The 20,347-nt window shown below is 43.1% G+C and overlaps 1 protein-coding gene across 1 annotated transcript in view; it reads left to right on the top strand.

Moving 5' to 3' along the window:
• The window catches only part of SNRNP27 (small nuclear ribonucleoprotein U4/U6.U5 subunit 27), a 31,996-nt gene extending 12,405 nt beyond the window's left edge, over positions 1 to 19,591 (top strand). Inside the window, exons 4-6 of the mRNA XM_088470885.1 lie at positions 2,521 to 2,600; positions 14,599 to 14,663; positions 19,196 to 19,591. Coding sequence (XP_088327011.1) covers positions 2,521 to 2,600; positions 14,599 to 14,663; positions 19,196 to 19,250 — 200 coding nt within the window. The 3' untranslated portion in view covers positions 19,251 to 19,591. The remainder of the gene's footprint in view (positions 1 to 2,520; positions 2,601 to 14,598; positions 14,664 to 19,195) is intronic.
• Positions 19,592 to 20,347: the final 756 nt, after the last annotated feature.

Below are 20,347 nucleotides of genomic sequence, written 5' to 3'. Positions count from 1 at the left end.
GTCCTTTGCAGAGATCGTCAAGCATACCGGCGTTACCAACGCCGGCATGCATGCGATGACCGACACAATGCATCGTGAGTTCGATGTCATGCCATCCCGCCCACTGTATTACTTTATAAATAGAGATGTGTTCTATACAGGGGCTTCTAATTCCAACTTTCTCCCTACTATTGGTTTCCCATCTCATGAGATGCCTGAGGTTCGAAACTGATGCATTGCAGATGATCAGGCAAACTTAATTGATTGCGATGCAGAGAGGTGTAGCTTTGGGATTTTTCGTTTTGCTTCAATCACAATACCTGCGAGTCACATAATTGCTGTAGGTCTTTCTATAGCTATCCACGCACTGGCCATGCAGCAAACATGACACTAAAGTAAAAGGTGGGACACTCAGGACTTGAACAAAACTTGTACATGACTGTTTAATATAAGCATCCACGTTTCTAGCGGAGAGAGGGTTCTAGGCCCAACTTTGTCAAAATTATGGAGACAGCCCGTTCAGTTAATCTTTCCATATGTTCAGACCGCATTGACCTATACACCTGTCTGAATTTGAGTTGTTTTCATAATAAAAATGGGGTCATTCTACAGATAATAGTTAATTCATAAAGTTGAATCCTGTGGTCATGTTTAAATTCCACAAGACTAGGATTAAAGGAGCACAGGAGGGTAGTCATAAGTGTATGTATTGTTCTGTTGGAATGAATTGCTTAATTTGTAGTTGGATTTTTGTTATAGTATACAACATGACTTCATATACTAAAGCCTGACATCATGTTCTGTCACGATATAGGTGTCAAGATATAGGTGTGCCACAAAGATTTGTACTATTGCTAGAGAATTTATAAATGTCCGACATCTATCATTAGGACACGTTGCAAACACTGGCTGGTTCTCCTTCCTTTGCAGGGAGCGGTTTCTGCTGTATTACAGAGGGTTTTGTTTTTTTGTAAATTTATCTGATAGATGATGAGTTCATTGCAAGTAAGAAAAAAATGTGTCTGGCATAAATATAGTGGGGAGGGGGCTTGGACTGCACACCCTAATTTTAAACATAAGAGGTGCTACCATGCTGAGACTTGTAGTACAATGCAGGGGGCGAAAATGCAGGTACTAAGAACCAGGGTTGCATAAAATTAGATTATTTATTTTTTTATTTTTTTTTTAAACGGATTTATTTGATTTAAATCAGATTTTTTGGAATTAAATAGGATTTTTTTTTTTTTTTAAGTAAATGTTTTAAACGTTTATTTAAATTTTTTTTTTTTTTTAATAAAAAAATCCTATTTAAATCAAATCAGGTTTTTTTTGTTTTGTTTTTTAAAAATCCAATTTTGTGCAATCCTGCTAAGAACAATGATGCTCAAAATAATCCTATTAAACTCTTCAATTAACATGGAGTATAAGTGAGGTTCTTAGTACATGTTTGGGCAAACCTAACTGGCTATTCACCACGTAAAGGTGAACCCCATAAGATGGGTCTATTCCATCCCTAGCACATTGTCAATTTATCCAGGACTTAACTATAATAGTGCCCATTCTAATAATAGTAGTAGATAGCAATGTAGGAACCTGTGCTGATTAAAACACAAGGGCAGGTGGGTGTGCTGCAAATACCAAGCAGAAGGAGTCTCAGCCTTCAAGTGTACAATATATACAAACATATATTGAAAAGGGGGAGGGGGTTTGGTCTGCACAACCTCATTTTAAACATGAGGTTCTACCATGCTGCGACTTGTAGTACAAAACGGGACAAATAATGCAGGCGCACACTCTTAAATACTAAGGAACTAGGGCCCTGATTCAGAGCCGGACGGGCTTGCGACGAGACCCTTGTGGTAGGGTCTCAGTGCCTCAAGCCCTGGAGTGCTTTTGGCTCTATCAGAGCCAAAAGCACTCCCACTGACATCACTTGTGATGTCAGTGGGGCCGGCCCCAGACGGTAGGCGTTCTCATGGGAACGCCTCCGTCTGGGCAGCAACGCCCCCGGCACGCCCGCCAAAGGGGCTTGCTGTCACTCACCATCGACAGCACGCCCCCTTTGGTGCGAGACCCATAGCGACGGCTTGCCCGTCGCAAAATGGGTCTCGCGCATGACCGCGCCGGCTCCCTCGTGCGCATGCGCACTGGTCCAACATCGACCTGCTTGTGAGCGCTCAGCGCTCATGAGCGGGTCTGAATCAGGCCCTAAGTATTAGAGATGTTAGTGACGCATAGCATTCCCACTTGGCTGTTTTAGCGGTCTGCTGTGCCCTACCCCTTTTGGTGGCGCCCCGCTAAAACTGCCTGCTGGATGCTGTCCCCACCCGTGGGCCGCAGTGTCCTGCAGGTGGGGAAAACTGCGGTGTAGCGATCACCGCCAGTGAATAGATATCTTGCACTCATCTTGTTTACTATACAGTTGTAGGTAATGTACTAGTGTCTGCACGTTAATATTAGTGAATTGATATATATGTAGTTTACAAGTTATGTCTTTCTTTTCTATTATTTATATTTTTCTTATTTATTTTTTCCACCCAGAGGAGGACCTTGAGGGAAAAACAGAAGAAGAGATTGAAATGATGAAGGTGATGGGTTTTGGCTCATTTGATACCACCAAGGTAATAGAAGTTGTTGGTTCTTTTTTTTTTTTTTTTTTAATAAGCTACATATATAATTAAGGACTATTATCCATGTTGAGCTGCTAGCTTTATATACAAAAGGGAAAGTGAGTTTGGTGTTTTGTTTTTCTTTTTGCTACGTTGTTTATTGAAGGATCGATAAAGCATTACATAAGCGACATTTAGAACAAATACTAATACAGTCAAAATCTATTGTATTAACTCTAATAACAAACGCAAGACTTTGGAAATTAGTTGCACCTCCTTAGTGGTTGGTGAGCTTTTCTGATCATTTTGTATGTCTCCTTCCATACTCCATAGCAATATTGCTCTACAGTAGGTCATCTCTTTGGGATCCGGTCTAAAGATCTGCTATAAAAAGGTAGACAATGTCTAGATAGACACCAGATGTTAGACAGTCAATAGGTCAACAGGGACAAAAGGTTGACACATTAAAAGTCGACGTGTAAGAAGGTCGACATGTTGCCATGAAATTGATCGACACATGAAATTGTTTTTAGTTAGGGTTAGGCTCTTACCCCGACGTTTAGGGTTAGGCACCAGGAGGGAGGGTTAGGCACCAAGGGGAGGGTTAGAAAAAAAAAAACATATATGTCGACCTTTTGTCCCGGTCGACCTATTGACTGTCTAACATCTACTTTTTTACTGTAGATCTTTCAATCCACACCATATCTCTTTATAGATAAATAGGTAGTTGAAATTGCCCTCTTTAGAAGGTGTACAGTGGACTCCTCTACTTCACACGGGTCTCTCCCTGCCTCTAGCTAAGCAGGCAGGGAATGTGCTTACCAATCCTTTTGGTTCTGGCTACACATTCCCATGTTGCATGCCCAAGATGAGCTGGGCGGCCCGGGTGCACCAATCTGCTGCCTACAGGAGCAGTTGTGGAGATGTTCAAATTTTATGTGTCTGGACATAAGCAGTGCTTCTGCGCATGCCTGGGGACAGTGCTATCTAGAGGCGCCAGGACTGGTCATGCTAAAGAGGGGCTGAAATTACTTTACACCAGGCATGTCAAGCTCAAAATACTAACCGGGCCGAATATTCAAGGTCTACAAGTGTGTGGGCCGCAACAAAAAAAAAGTCTTATATGCAATTTTGAAAGGTTTATTATTAATAAAAACCAATGCAGTGCCCCCTGTAGTAGTGCCCCTTATGAAATTTTACCCTGTATTACAGCCCCTTTTGCAATGCCCCCTGTAGTAGTTCTTCCTTTAGACCCAGACAGCCTTTTCAAGGTCTAAGAGGTATGCAAACCCCAAGAAACCCTCAGCTATTGTCAGCCCCCTCTAACAGTATGCACAATATGCAGACATTTGGAAACATTCCATCAAAGATCTGTGGATTTTAGAGCATATAAGAAATGTTTACAGGTTAGTTTCACCAGTGTCTTTGTACAGTCTAGGCCTTAATCAGACTTGGCAGCACAAGAAGCTCTGCATATTGTCTAAAAAACATTACCATGGCCAGAGCAATTGCTTCTGTTCCCCTTAAGTCAGAGGGGCATGGGTCTCTATTCCAAACTTTTCCTAATCAAGAATTTCTCAGAACCTTTTGTATTATTATCAGTGATCGCACTGAGCGGAATTAAAATTAGTCCCTGGGACCACTCACTACAAAACTTGGGGTCCTATTCCACAGTTTGTGGGTCCCCTCACAATGTATGCTTTTAAACGCCTCATGCCATCACACAACCGTCTATGCCCTACGCATACTATAAACTATGGAAAGGCACATTCATATAATATTTTCAGTACAGATAATGCTTTGTCTTGATCTCACATAGCCAACAGGTGCAGTGTTGGGAGCAGAGGGCCTGATTCAGAGATGGGCGGATTTGCAGAGTGGCACACCAGCGGCTGTGCAGTTCCGTCCATCTCAGATGCAAATGCCGAAGGATTGGTCCGACACCTCTTTGCTGCATTTGCAATCTCAGCATTGCGACCGACGTCACATGCTGAGATCACCATTGCAACGGTTTGTGCCTATGATTGCTGCTTTGGTCAGGCTGCAGGAGCTGAAGTTTCCCGCAGCCTGACCGGGTGCTGGCCACGTAAGAGGCCAGGAATCTGCGTCCGTCGAAGCAGACCCTAGCCTAGCTCCTCCAAGAAATCTGGGTCGTCACGCCCCCGTTTCCGGGAACAGTCACCATGCACGCCCCCCAAACACTGCAGCATGTGGGTGTGCAGACCCTTAACAATCGAAGATGTACGTTCATCAGACAACGAACGTACATCTCCGAATCAGCTCCACAGAGGGGTCTATGGCCAGACAGCAGTTGGGACAGTGCTGGGGGTGGGGGAAGGTGGCAGCTTTGTCAGTGCTGGGGACCGGTAACAGTTGGGGTAGAGCTTGGGGGCTGAGAGGGGTAAGGGACGGCATTACTGGGTTTAGGGAGGGAGGCCTCAGGCTGCAATTAAAGCAGAACAAAAAATGTTATGGAGCATGTGTTAATGCAAACATGCTGATAGGTATAGTCTCATGTTGTGCATCATACCAAGGTTCCCATTATAGATAGATATATTCCTCACTGTCTAGAGCTGTAATGTGGGATACTGAGCAGGATAATTACTTTTCTAAATGGCATAATTTACAGACTGCCCCAGTCATTAAGGAGAAAGTGAGCAATGTGACAAGAGTCTGCAATTCAGTTCAGGAGCCCCTTCCATTGTTGCGATACTGGCAAATGAAAGACAGCAGGTGAGGGAGCTGAGCCCAGCAATACACACCAACTTTATCCTTGCCGTACATATGGCCACCTGATGCAAGGGTGGGACACAGCCGTTCAGTAACTTATTGTGACTGGTGTCTTTCCGCAGCACCTCCAGATGGGATGCAATCGGGAAACCGGCTGACATGATCCCGATTGCTTTATCCCGACGTGGGTTAAATGTCAGGCGTCTATCTCTAGACACCTGTCATTTTCCCGACGCCGAGAGACAGGCGCCTGGCATCCCGATCGAAGGGCTCCCGGGGGGACTTAGGGTTAGGCACCCCCTTGGGGGACTTGGGGTTAGGCAGCGGGGAAGGTGGGGGATTATTGTTAGGAACTTACAGGGGGGATTAGGGTTAGGCACTTACAGGGGGGATTAGGGTTAGGCATCCCTAAGGAGGGTTAGGTTAGTGATTACCTTACGACGATCGGTATTTCCAGCGCTGTCAGCCTGCCGCTGGCGGGATCTGTTCAGCTGTCGGGCTGACGCTGCCAGGAATCAATTCCACTCCAGATCGGTCCCCCGTTGGAGCTGTGAGGATCTTAGCTGTTAGGGGGGAGCGGCTCGACGGCCCCGTGGTGGCGGGTTTCCATCCTGCAGCTGAAAATTATTCTGCACCACGTATACAAAAACGCTAGTCAGCCCGTTTAAAATCCCCAAATACCTTCAGCAAGCCAAATCGGGGGTAACCATAGCTAACCCCCATGTCAGAGCATCTTTTGGGGGGTGTCAGGCTGATTACCCCAAATCTGACAGTACTTTCCGCTTGTTTAAGATTCGCCGGGTCCCGTTTATGCGTACTTTCAAATTGAATACGAGGATACGCGCGCAATACTTTTCCGCCTGCAAAACACGCGATGTAGGCGAAAAGCCTGGGAGGCGGAAAAGTATCGCGGGTCCGCTCAAATTGAATACGGCTCTTGGTCGTGATGTACAGTACCGTTCTGAAATGGCACATTGCAGCCAGCAACATCGCTAGTTTTTTCTTACTCTGTAGAGGTGTGCAGGTAAACATGCAGTGTTCAGTCAGCGTAATTGGCAATATGTACACAGTGGGACACTGCAGCATGTTCTGCGGCACATCGCTACTGTTAAGGTTATGGTATTACAGCGCTTAGAATACCAGCACCAGCATCCCGACCGTGGGTATCCCGAAGGTAAGTTGGGGGGGGGGTTGGGGTTAGGCACCTGGGGGGGCGGCGGGTAGGTTTAGGGCCCTTTGTATACATCCGAACCACAACAGTGCCATGATATTTCCTCCCCTTAGTTTACTAGGAGCATTTTAATGTAAATGTCTCAAAATTAAAACTGAATAGAAAATTGGGAAGTGAAGACAAATACATGGAACAGGTTGCATTGTGTAGTATTTATTTATCACAAACGGGCCTATACTATTGTAAATTTGAATTACTGCAACTTTTTAAAATGTCCCATGCAGGTTTTTTCTGTTCTTGTTTTGCTGTAAACGAGGGGACAATTAGTACTTTTTTATATCGCTCCCCAGTTTTTACGTTTGCTCCTGTGATGTAGGTATTTATGTATGTACAGCGGGTAAAAGAAGTATTGAACACATCAACATTTTTCTCAGCAAATATATTTGTAATGGGGCTATTGTAATGAAATATTCTCTAAATGTCAGCAACAACCCATACAATCCACACATGCACAAGTAATTAGAAAGCAATCCTGCCCCTTGTCAGTGCAAACTAATATAAGGTGGTTCAGTCCCAACTGATGGCCTATAAAAAGGTGTCTCATTACCAAGGTGTCACGCAAGAAACATCTCATGATGGGTAAAAGCAAAGAGCTATCAAGACCTTCGCAACCTTATTGTTGCAAAACATACTGATGGCATTGGTTACAGAAGGATTTATAAACTTCTGAATGTTCCAGTGAGCACTGTTGGGGCCATAATCCGGAAGTGGTAATAACATAATTTCACCATTAACCGAGGAGTGAAAAGCATTATCAGAAGAGTAGTCCAAGATCCAAGGACCACTTGTGTAGAGCTTCAGAAAGACCTGGAATTAGCAAGTACAATAGTTTCAAAGAAAACAATAAATAATGCACTCAACCGGCATGGCCTGTACGCACGCGCAACACACAAGACTCCATTGCTGAAGAAAAAGCATGTTGAAGCTCGTATAAAGCTTGTTGCAGAACATTTGGACAAGCCTGTGAAATACTGGGAGAATATAGTCTTGTCAGATATAAAATACTTACACATAAGGCTATCACCAAAAGTGAACTCTCTGAATGCCATAATACACACCATGCTTGGAGGAGGAATGGCACTGCACATCACCCCAAAAACACTATACCACCAGTGAAGTTTGGAGGTGGGAACATCCTGGTGTGGGGCTGTTTTTCAGCATACGGTACTGGCATACTTCATATGGTTGAAGGAAGGATGAATGGAAAAATGTACCGAGACATTCTTGATAAAAATCTGCTGCCATATACCAGGATGCTGAAGATAAAATGAGGGTGGACATTTCAGCAAGACAATGATCCCAACACAGCCTAGGACACTCTCTCAATTGGTTTCAGAGAAAATAAAGCTGCTAGAACAGCTCAGCCAATCATCTGACTTGAATCCGATTTGAAAATCTATGGAAACTACTAAAGATCAGAGTTCATAGAAGAGGCCCACGGAACCTTCAAGATTTGAAGAATGAGCCAAAATCACACCTGAGCAATGTATGCGACTAGTTTCTCCATACAGGAGGCATCTTGAAGCTGTCATTTGTACGAACTATTAAATAAATTTCAGTAAGCGTGTTCAATACTTTTTCCCTGTGTCATTTCACATTACACATAACTTAATTTATGGACATCTATGGTTTGATTGCTTTGCATGTGCGGATTGCATGGATTGTTGCTGACATTTGGTGAACATTTCATTACAATAGCCCCATTACAAATATATTTACTGAGAAAAATGTTGATGTGTTCAATACCCTATGTATGTATGTATGTGCTGTCTTGTATAGAATTCTGTCACTCAGTAGATCTGTCGTCTTTTGCAATTGTTTTGTAAATCTCAGTGTATGACATTAGTATGGTCTATCCCCTGCTTGTTTAACATGATTTCCATTTTGGATAGTTATATTTTGCAGCCTTTATATGAATCCTAATTCACATGATTATCCCCACCATCCTTTCCATACTTTGCTACTAAATCTCACTCTTCCATATTGTATACAGTTTGAGTCTCCCACAAATATTCCTAAATACGGATTTTTTGAAGCATGACTGAGAAAGTGAAACCTTTTTGCATTCTGTTGGTTTAATGCACACAAACTTTGCTTACGGCACAAAATTATTATAAATATTGTATAAAATGACGTGCAGGCTGTGAGTATAAGGTGTATATGAAACATAAATGCATTCTGTGTTTAGATTTGGGTCCCATTCCCAAGATATTTCCAAATACCGAAAATTCCTATTTACAAAATACCCCTGGTCCCAAGCGTTTTGGATATAGGAGACTCAATCCGTATTTAAATTAGGTCTGTATTTTATATCTGACTAGGAATACACCTGGCTTAATATTATATAATTTATAGGGCATTCCTCATTTTGAATGGAGTTATAAAAAATAAAAAGTCAGTGATATTATATTACAATTCCTTGTGTTGCTTAAGCAGATGTTCATATTTTGCTTACTTCCTATTAGGGGTGTGCACCGGCCACTTTTCGTGTTTTGTGTTTTGGTTTTGGATCTGGATCTTTCTTCGTGTTTTGGATCTGGATTGGTTTTGCCAAAACCACCCTTCCGTGTTTTGGGTTCTGGGTTTTGTGTTTTGGATCTGTATTTTTTTGAAAAAAAGCATAAAAACAGCTAAAATCACAGAATTTGTGGGTTTTTCTGCTCCTATGCTATTATTAACCTCAATAACCTTAATTTCCACTCATTTCCAGTCTATTCTGAACACCTCACACCTCACAATAGTGTTTTTATGTCCAAAAGGTTGCACCGAAGTAGCAGGATGACTATGCTAAGAGATACGAGTGGGCGGCACAAACACGTGGTCCATCTAGGAGTGGCACTGCAGTGGCAGACAGGATGGCAGTTTGAAAAACTAGGCCCCAAACTATACATAATTCAAAGAAAAAAAAGAGGTGCAAAATGGAATTGTCCTTGGGCCCTCCCACCCACCCTTATATTGTATAAACAGGACATGCACACTTTAACAAACCAAACATTTCAGCGCCAGGGTCTGCCACACGACTGTGGCTGAAATTATTGGTTCGTTTGGGCCCCCACAAAACAAGCTGGCAATTAATCTGTCCCTGCACAAACTGGCTCTACGGAGGCAAGATGTCGTCCTCATCCTCCTCATCCACCGATTCCTCACCCTCTTCAGTGTTGTGTACATCCTCATCCTCACAGAGTATTAATTCGTCCCCGCTGGAATCCACAACCACAGGTCCCTCTGTACGTTCTGGAGGCTGGTCTCCCTGGAAGAGTTGATAATTCATTTTATGAACATCATCTTCTCCACATTTTGTGGAAGCAACCTCCTACGCCTTTCGCTGACAAGGTTCCCGGCTGCACTAAACACTCTTTCGGAGTACACACTGGAGGGGGGGCAACTCATGTAAAATAGAGCCAGTTTGTACAGGGACCTCCAAATTGCTTCTTTTTCCTGCCAGTACAGGTACGGACTGTCTGACATGCCTACTTGGATGCTGTCACCGATGTAATCCTTTAACAGACAGACGCACGCTTATCGCTGCTGCTTTGAGGATGCAAGTGCGGCTACAGCCCACACAATTCACAAAGACAGAAAAAAAAAGAAGAATATTTTTATTGTTTGTGGAGCGCACTTTGAGGGTTACACCACCCTTTAACAGACAGACGCACGCTTGTCGCTGCTGCTTTGAGGATGCAGGTGGAATCTAGACGGGATTTGGAACCGGGCACACACTACCTCCATCAATTGTCTAAATCCCACTGCACTAATGGCGGATACTGGACGCACGTCTAACACCAACATAGCAGTCAAGGCCTCAGTTATACGTTTTGCTTCAGGATGACTGCTGTCGTACTTCATCCTCATCGCTAGGGACTGTTGGAGGGTCAATTGTTTAGTAAAAGTAGTGGTGTTCCTACTTCCTCTCTGGGATGATGAACAACTCCCAGCAGCAGCAATAGCACTAGGAGGAAGTGGTTCTTGATCTTTCCCTATTTTATTTTTATCGGAGAAAGTTTGGTCCTCCATTTATGTTATATTGATATATACGTGCGGCTAAAGCGCACACAAACACAGAAAATATTTTTTTATTTTTGCTGGAGAGTAGTGCACTTTGTGGGTTACACCACCCTTTAAGAAATGAGCCAGCCGGCTCTTTACTTATGGGACACAGGCGCACGCTTGGCGCTGCTCCTTTGTTGATGCACGTGCAGCCACAGTGCACACAAGTCACAAACACAGAAAATCATTTTTTTTTTGGTTTGGACTGGAGTGTACTTTGGGGGTTACAGCACCCTTTAATGGTCAAGCCAGCCGGCCCTTTACTTATGACACAGGCGCACGCTTGGCACTACTTTGTTGATGCACGTGCGGCTACTGCGCACACAATTCACAAACACACAAAAAATATTATTTTTTTTAGCACTTGGGGGGAGCACCCCTGATGGACAGAGCACCCCCTGGACAACACTACAGCACCCCTTTAGGACTGGGACACTGCACAGGACTTTGGAGTGGACACAGCCCCTATGGACAACTGACTGCACAACACAGTCCAGCCAGCCCCTATGGACTTTGAAGTAGTGGACACAGCCCCTATTAACAACAGCAGCACAGCACAACACAGCCAGCCCCTATGGACTTTGAAGTAGTGGACAACAGCAGCACAGCGCAGCACAGCACAACACTACTCTGCACTACACTACACTACACAGCCCAGCCAGCCCTAACTCCCACCCTCCCTCTTCACTGTCCACAGCCGAGTGAGAAAATGGCGCCGACGCGGGTACCTTATATAGGATCCAAAACCCGTGAGACTCGGAAGGCGGGAAGATGACGTTTTGCCTCGATTTCAGAATCCGAGTCAGGCGGGAAAGTCGAGCCTGACTCGGATCGGACTCGGATCGGGGGGGCTCGGGGGGGTTCGGATTTCAGAAATCCGAACCCGCTCACCCCTACTTCCTATATGAAATCCCAGTTTCTTGGTGATTACATTAATGCATCATGATGTAATAATGAGGGTTCTGAATGTAAATTTTTCCAACTTGCCCCCTTCCCCCTCTGATTATAAATAATTTACCTTTTGTCACTGCTTCCTTCTTTGTGTAGACATCACCAAGAAGCTCCCACATGTCTATTCTCTGGTGCATTGTATGGCCTGGCAACCTGTGATTAGTATGTTACCTAATTTTGGGTTGTCTGTGTGTAACAATAGAGGTACATGGACTAAGCATTTAGGAGATAAACTGGAATAATATATGTTAATGTGCGTTAACTCCCCCATTTTAAAGAAAACCTGGTTATATTTTAGGTAATCATTTGTACATAATGCATGGTGAACTATGTATCTGGATAAAAAAGGTCATGTTCTATCTGCTATGAAAATAAAAACCCAAGTGCTTTCTGTATGCAGACAATATGTGCGTGACTGTTAGCTTGTACTATTTATAACCCATTTATGTAGCACCAACGTAGTTCATAGCTATTAACAATTGGGAGCAAACCTAGTAATACAATTTGGTATAAACAGACAAATGTAAGCAGGCACTGGTTGCAAGCTTACAATCTGTCTGGGGTTTGTAGGGTAGTTTGCATATAGAAAGAAAACACTTGAGTTTTCTATGAACTGTGTAGAAGGGAGGTAATCAATGGCCCAGGGAAGTTAACAGGCTGGTTTAGGACTTCGTCTGAAGGGGATGTAGTTATTATCCCGGCTATCGGGATGCCAGCGCCGGAATTCCAACATCAGTCAGAATCCCGACCGCTAGCATCCCAATAGTAAGTATTGGGGTGAGGGTTAGGCACTGGGGGAGAGGGTTAGACTGCATAGGGGGGGGTTAGGTTTAGGCTGCAGAGAGGGAGGAGTAGGGGAAGGGGTATACTTGCCTCCATCTGTTGGGATTGTTACCCAATCGGGATGGCGGTGTCAGGATTCTGACTGATGAAATCCTGTACACAACCCGTCTGAAGAGGTGAGTTCTCATGGAGCTCTTGAAGGTTTGGAGGTGGAGGAAAGTCTTTTTGTAAAAGGGAGGGCATTCCACAGAGTTGGTGCAGTCTGTGGGTAATGAGTGTGGATAACAGACGTAGAGTGGATGGGTCAAGTTGGGAGGCATTTTGAGATAACTGAAGAGCTGTATGTTTTTTTTAACTTTTGGTGATGGCCTTATGTGTAAGTATTTTATATTGGATTCCTTAAATACAGGCAACCAATTGAGGGACTGAGAGCAGTGGAAGATTGCAGCAACTAGGCTGATTTTGCATATAAAACAATCAAAATACATTTTAGAAGTGAGTCTGGCTAGGAAAAGATCAGCATTTATTTATATGGCTCCACACATGTTCATTCTAGCACCCTGCACATAATCAGTGACGATGGCATATTTTAATTTTGAAGAGCAACATTTTAGATGTGATTTAGCACTGTAGCTACTGTAGCAAAACGTCGCTTATAAATTTTTTCTTTTCAAAATTAAAATGCCCTTCACACTGATTATGTAAAGGGTGCTAGAATGAACACTAGATTCAATTAACACGGCAAACCACATGGCATGTGAGGTAAATGTGTTTAGTTGGCAGACATGAGACAGTATGAGAGCTTACATTCTACAGGTGGGGGTGAAGAGAGACCGTAGGTTCAAGTAGGACGTTGCACTTTCGGTATGGACCAGGTAATTTGGAGGTGTGGGGGGATACATGGAAAGCAATCAGTGAAGTAGAGGCACGTCTTAGATCAGTAGTTTAAAGCAAGAGTGAAGGTCCTTGGTGGTGTGATGGCAGTCTGTTATTAGGGAGTTCGGTGAGTGAAAATGTAGAATGGGGACAGATTGGTTGGAGGATAAAGAGGATAACTGCTGATCTCATCAAGGGCTGTTGGATAATACAGTTAGGGTTGGCCATCGATGGTGCTATCAGTGATTCCCACCATTGAAGGTTTGCACCCATCAATGGCTATCCCTGCTGGGGGGCGAATGCCAATCGCCCCTGGCACCAACGGGGAAATAAAGAAAACCATTGTCTCCCAGTCTGTCATCGATGGAGGAAAACCATTGGATTTCTGCCATCGATGGTGAACCATTGCTGGTTAATGGCCACTCCTAAATGCAGTTACCGATCGTGGAATGGAGACTCACAAGTCGGCAGGAAAGGAATGTCCAGTTAATGGTGATTACAAAAGGGTTGAGTGGATATTAGATGGCAAATGCTATACCATGTGGTTGAGTTGATAAGCACTGAGTCAGGGGAAGAGTTTCTGGTTTTCAGGGTGGAGTAGATGTCGGAATGGAATATCCAGTGAATATTAGATGGCAGGTGCTATAGCGTGTGGTTTCGGGGTAGAGACCATACTTCCTGAGTTGGGTGAAGAGGTTGGCTGTGGTTCTCAGGATGGTGTAGGGGTTCTCCATTTGATGGCGATTGCAGAAGGTAGAGGGGCTAATAAATGGCAGAGGGTAATAGCATGTTGTTGCAGGGTAGTGAAGATGAGCACTGAGTCAGCTGAAGAGATTCTAGTTCTCTGGGTGGAGTAGAGGTCAGGGTGGTGTAGACAAGTGACGTTTCCTTGCATTAGTAAAATGTTTCTTAAAAGTGAAAATATAGGAAGGATTCAAAGACCACATCTAACCTAATGCAATGAGCCTATGTGCATAATGTTACTATATATTGTAATTTACAGTGCTGTTATCCAGTTTTTTATAGTGTTCAAAGGGTATTCTCAAAGTCTCCCTACAGCATAGTGTTCACAAAGCCAAGCAAACGTTTGTCAGAAATTGTGTGTCTAATGGTCTACTTGCTTACATTATATTTTATACAGTATTAAGGTGGTTAACAATGTTTTTGAACAGAGTATTTAACGGCTCAATTCAGTGCCTGAGTGTGTCCTTATTCTATCTATTTGTGTCCATCATTAATCTGAATCTCTACAGCACAGTAATCAATACCTAGCCAGTGTCCCCATGTAATGGGATCCTGGGGCTGGCCTGGTCCTTTGTCTTCAGGTCTTGCAGTGCTAGTGACCTCTAATGTGTGCATGTCTTAATCCCCAGTTACTCTATTATCTTTCAGGGAAGGAAAGTAGACGGCTCAGTCAATGCATATGCCATAAATGTGTCCCAAAAGAGAAAATACAGGTATGATTCTAGCACAACATCTAACCTAATGAAATGAGCATATGGGCATTGCTATAATGTGTGTGTGTATATATATATATATATATATATATATATATATATATATATATATATATATATATATATATATATATATATATATACATACACACATACACATATATATATATATATATATATATATATATATATATATGTGTGTGTGTGTGTGTATGTATATGTGTATATATATATATAGATATATATAGAGAGAGAGTAAGGTTGGCACTCCCTCCATGTAATAAGACAACCGGGGTGCCAGCAATGGAAAATTTCAGACAGACATCCATCAGGCAGCGGCACTCGGCGGATTTCCAAACCATGAGGCAAATAAAGAGACACCAAGTGTTTCAACGTTTCGGGTTTATTTCAACCCTTTGTCAAGAATGACAAAGGGTTGAAATAAACCCGAAACGTTGAAACACTTGGTGTCTCTTTATTTGCCTCATGGTTTGGAAGTCCGACGAGTGCCGCTGCCTGATGGATGATATATATATCTATCTATCTATCTATCTCTATCTATTTATAGCAAATCAAAGAAAGTTGTTTCTGTTGTCTTATCATATTCTTTGCTTTCTATATAAACATCACTACCACTGCTCTCAGACCGTAATAAGCTGGTATATATGATTTGACTCTTTAATCATCTTTAAAAGGCCATGATAGTAGACTTTGAATAGGCCGATTGCAGCTAGAAAGGTGCTAGGCATTGAAAGCGCTTCCATAGTGACAGGTTGAACTGCAGACGTTACATGTAGGTTGGCTCTTCATAGCTTAATCACTGTTGTAAGACGTGGAAGGGACTTACCCATTTTACTGCAGCCTGACGCCACAGAAATAATGCAGTACATTCTAGTTTTCAAGATGCCTAGAGATTAATATATGTATTTTCATCTTTGTGCTTGGCTCTGATTTTTAGATCAGCCTAAGCAAATGCTTAGGATGGTATAGCTAGAGGGGATTCAGTCAGGATACCGGCGGGCGCTATCCCACCCGCCGATATCTCGACACTTACATCCCGACATGGGACTAAAGATAGGCGTCGTATCCTGACGCCTATCATTAGCCCCACTACGGAATCCCAACACCCGGCATTACCTAACAAAGGTATGCCGGGTGTCGGGTGTCTTGGCGTCTAGCCGCGGGGGGAGTATTAGGTTTAGGGACCCCCAGGGGGACTTTGGGTTAGGCACCCCCCGGGAGGGTTAGGGGATGGGAGGGGGGGCTTAGGCACCACTAGGGGGAGCTTAGGGTTAGGCACCCCCCCGGGAGGGATAGGTTTAGGGTGTGGGGAGGGGGAGGGGGTTAGTGCCTAAACCTAATAGGGGGGAGGTTAGGCACTAAGGGGGAGGTTACCTTCAGCTGGCGGGATTTCGATCATCCAGGCTGCCGCTGTCTTCGATTCCAGGTGTCTTCATTGCCTGCATATTATAACACTGGAACCCTAACATGTGGGACAGACATAGTGAGATGCCTTTGCTCCCATGTGCTGCTAGCCTATGGCAGGAATACATTTTACTGGGCCGGTGTCATGTGGGAGTACAGATAAACCGGAGAGTTAGTGAAAGGAGCAGGGCCCCTGTACAGCACAGGGTAATGAAGCATGGTGCCAGTCAAATAAAACTAAGGTCCTGATTCAGAGGCGCTCGCCATTTGCGAGCGCTCGCCCTGAATCAGGGTGGATTTAAAAAAAAAAAAAATTGCCTCCAGGCCGCCCGCATAACTGTGGGTGACCGCGACGATCAGGCTTGCGATGAGACCCTTGTGGTAGGGTCTCGTCCACCACAAGCCCCAGTGAACTTCGTGCTATAATAGAGCAGGAAGTTCACTACTGACATCACGTGTGATGTTAGTAGGGCCGCCCACAAACGGCAGGCGTTCCGTCAGGAACGCCTCTGTTTGTGCAGCCACCCCCTTGACCCGCCTTCAAAACGGGGCGAGCTGTCGATCAACATCGACAGCCGCCCCGTTTTGCTGTGAGCCCCGAGCGAGTGAAGTTCTCACTTGCTCCGTGGCTTGCACAAGCCACGCGTGCGCACTGCCCGACCATCGACCCGCTTGCGTGCGAGTCTGAATCAGCCTCTAAGTTCTTACTTCCATTTTGATTAAGGTAAAATATGCATACTCAAAATGCCTTTGTACCATGATTTTTAAATTATTTTCTTTTATAGACTGTCTATAATCTGCACCTCCATCTAATGCCTGTTCTTCATAGTAACCCAGATGAGTTAAACAAAAATAATAATAGATGCAATTGGGAAGATAATGTTACAACTCGGGGTATGGGCTCCAGGTGATAACAATGATCCTTTGTGAGAAAAGTAGCAAGCTAGACCTAAATTTAATAAGGTGAGAACACTGAATTTGGCCTGGCCTGATGTCCTAATAACTGCATTGGTGAAATCATGATGTACAGATGTCTTCATACGTCCAGCCTCAGAACACCATGTAGTGCGAGACGCCTGTCGCTAGTGAACCACGTTGAGTGGTGTAGCGTGTATTTAGCTCAAATGTGCGTCTTAGTTGCAAATTGGATGTGACAAAACCGCTTCACGTGACTGCACTGATTAATGTGATATGCAGCACTTATATTTCTGTGAGCATCTGTCTGTATATGAAAAGAAAGCTGCTGCATTGTAGCACTTCATATACAGATTGTGACTAAAGCTGCATACATACGTAAAGATTTTCTGTCCAACCATCCAGCTAGTTGATTGGTTGGAATGAGAATCTGGTAATGTATGGGAGTAACTGATGATCAGCAATTTGCTCCTAAATGCCAGAAAACAGATGAAAATGGTCGTCAGACAAGTTTGTTAAATGTTTGATCAAAACAATTTGTTCAAACAACAGTTTTTATCCATTTTCCGGCGTTTGGGAGCAAATTGCTGATTGTCATTTGCTGTCATACATTACCAGATTTTCATTCCAACCAATCAACTAGTTGGATGGTTGGACAGAAAATCTTTAGGTGTGTGTGCAGCTTATGACTCACATTGTGAGTGAAAAAGACACTCTGCGCAAGCCAAGCTGTGCGGCACCTGGTGCATTGTGAAGGGATGTTTGGTTCAATGGCAGAAAGTGTATGAGGGCACATCTGTAATGTACGTGACATAAATTTACTGTAAAAGGCCAATTACAGTAACCCATTTCTGTGGTCATGGAAACTCAAGGCGAATAGCAGTAGCATAGCATTATTTTAGAAAAACTAACTCTAAAAAAGGGGAAAAAAATTGAATTTAAACCATCAATGTAAAATATATTCAGGGGGGGGTTCAGTTAGCCGCGAAAACCCATTTTCGCATGTAAAAGTGAATTTCGGGTGAAAAAAAAAAAATAATTTTTGCTCAGTCACTCAGTGGAGATCTGGCTTCTGAATAGCTATATAATTATACCAGATCGAGAAGCATCACCTTATTCTGGAAAAATATGGTGGAGTATAAACGCAATAGTCGTCTCAGGTATAATATGAAGCTCTCTATTATACAGGATTTCTTATATCAATGTTAAACACCTGTTTTCTTGTGCTTTAAAGAAAAAAACTTACTTTAATAAACTGTACCCAGAATTAAAATTGTAGTGTGACCACTCGCAGGACCACAGAGGTCCTGTGTACAACCCCACCATGTGTTAGAGCCTTTCCCCTTCCTTCCTTCCTTCCCTCCTAATTGCTGCTTAGCTCTACTGCTGGAGGAATCAGAGAAGATTGACATTCAGTCTCTGACACCTCAGTACTTTATTGTGTCCAGAGCACGAGGTGGTGGGTGGGCAGAGCACGAGGTGGTGGGTGGGCAGAGCAGGAGGTGACGGAGCTCTGAAATTCAGGATGGAGCATTAATTAGTGATCAAGGGTCAGTATCTGATGAGTAACTTGGAGTGCGAGAGCCCTGTGGTTTGGGCGGCATTATTTTGTAGTGCTGCTCTTGTTAGCCTCGTGCTTTATCAGTGTAATATGATCGCTTTTGACTAGGAAAACTAAGTATTCCTCATAATTTAGCCATTTGGGGCACATCTCATTCAAATTGTAATTTTCCTATGATAGACACTGCAGGATAGCTTCCAACATAATAGATTATTTGCATTCCTTTTCTTCTACAAATAACTTATCCCTATCCCTGAGTTATATAATCAACATTTATGAGAAGTAAAGTAGGTTCTATATTTCTCGTTGCCAAAACAAGGTAAAGAGAGAGAGCATGATTCAATTCCTTGTCGGCATGCGCTTGGTTCATGCTTTACTTTATAGAAAAACAATATTGTCTGTATTTCTGGAGACCTTCCTGGGTAAATGTGGGGCATCACTGCAGAAATGTCATGGGTCACTACTAAAACAGATAAATAATTTAAAAAAAAAACAAACATTTTTTTTGAAAACCTAAAGATGAATTTTACTTTTTAGACCAACTTATTGGTGTGAGCATACAGCCACATTATAGTTTTATCGGGTCTGTTAATGTTGATTGTAAACCCTATGTTCTCCCTCTTTCATGCAGGCAATACATGAACCGAAAAGGAGGGTTCAACAGACCTCTGGACTTTATTGCGTGATGTTCGGACGATGTACAGTATGTATACTTAGGACACTCGATGTGTGACATATTTCCCTTTACACCGTCACTGTGTGGACGTGACACTACAGAGAGCTCCATCATGTAGTCGCCTCTGCTCCTGCTGGCTTCAGTCTTATGCTGAAAATGTATGTGGACCTGTACCAGCGGTTTAGGATTCTGGAGCCCATTTCCTTGTGAGAGGTTATGTTTGGTATATTGTCACAACCCATCTGTTTTTATTTGTGAGATTTTTTAGTTATTTTTTTGTATGCTTTCTTCTCCTAATTTCCTCTCCCAAACCATCCTAAATGTTGACTAATAAAACATTTTGTTATGTAATGAGTGACATCCTTGAAAAGATATAAAGAACACCGGACTAAGATGCTGGCAATGTGCAAGAAAGGTCTGATAAGCAGAATTCAATGTATTCAACATTATTGGGGGAACTACTACACAGACTGGTGCTTTGTAATTGTCCATTTAGCCTACTTGGTTATAGAAGATGCAGATATACACACATCCCTATACTCTTTTATGTAGAGAGAAGTTGACATATTTTTTTTCATGAGTAAGAGTGCATGGATTATTATTATTATACCATCTAGATTAAAATACAAGGGTATTACATGTCCTCGCATAGTATAAATGTAGGAGGCTCCAGAAAATAAGGATAGCTCTGTGGCTTATATGAAAAGGATTTTCCCTATTACTAGCATATTAGACCCAGCATTCACCAGGTCAAGGGTTCTGGTCTCTCCTTCCCCAACCCCCCGACACTTACCCAGGCCACGATCGCAGTTTGAGTCATTGGCAGAGAGGAAAAGTGGAGAGAGCACCTCTGCTCACACGCTGTGTGTCTGGTGTGGAACAAACCAGGCATGATTATTATAACGATAAGTGATACATTATTCCATATTATAATCCCCTCTAAAGCCACAGTATCAGAACTCACCATCTATGTTACATATTTTATCACCTGAGTATTTATTACACATAAAGATTCTACATAGGTCCTGAAGACTATATGGCAATCACACCTCTTCTAAACTACAGCTGAAGTCTCTTAGTTTGCTGTGCATCATGGTGGATGGGGTA

The sequence above is a fragment of the Taudactylus pleione genome, unplaced genomic scaffold (assembly GCF_031769625.1).
Source record: "Taudactylus pleione unplaced genomic scaffold, aTauple2 ptg000105l, whole genome shotgun sequence".
In the NCBI taxonomy this organism is placed as follows: domain Eukaryota; kingdom Metazoa; phylum Chordata; class Amphibia; order Anura; family Myobatrachidae; genus Taudactylus; species Taudactylus pleione.
This window is presented reverse-complemented; position numbering and strand designations above follow the sequence as displayed.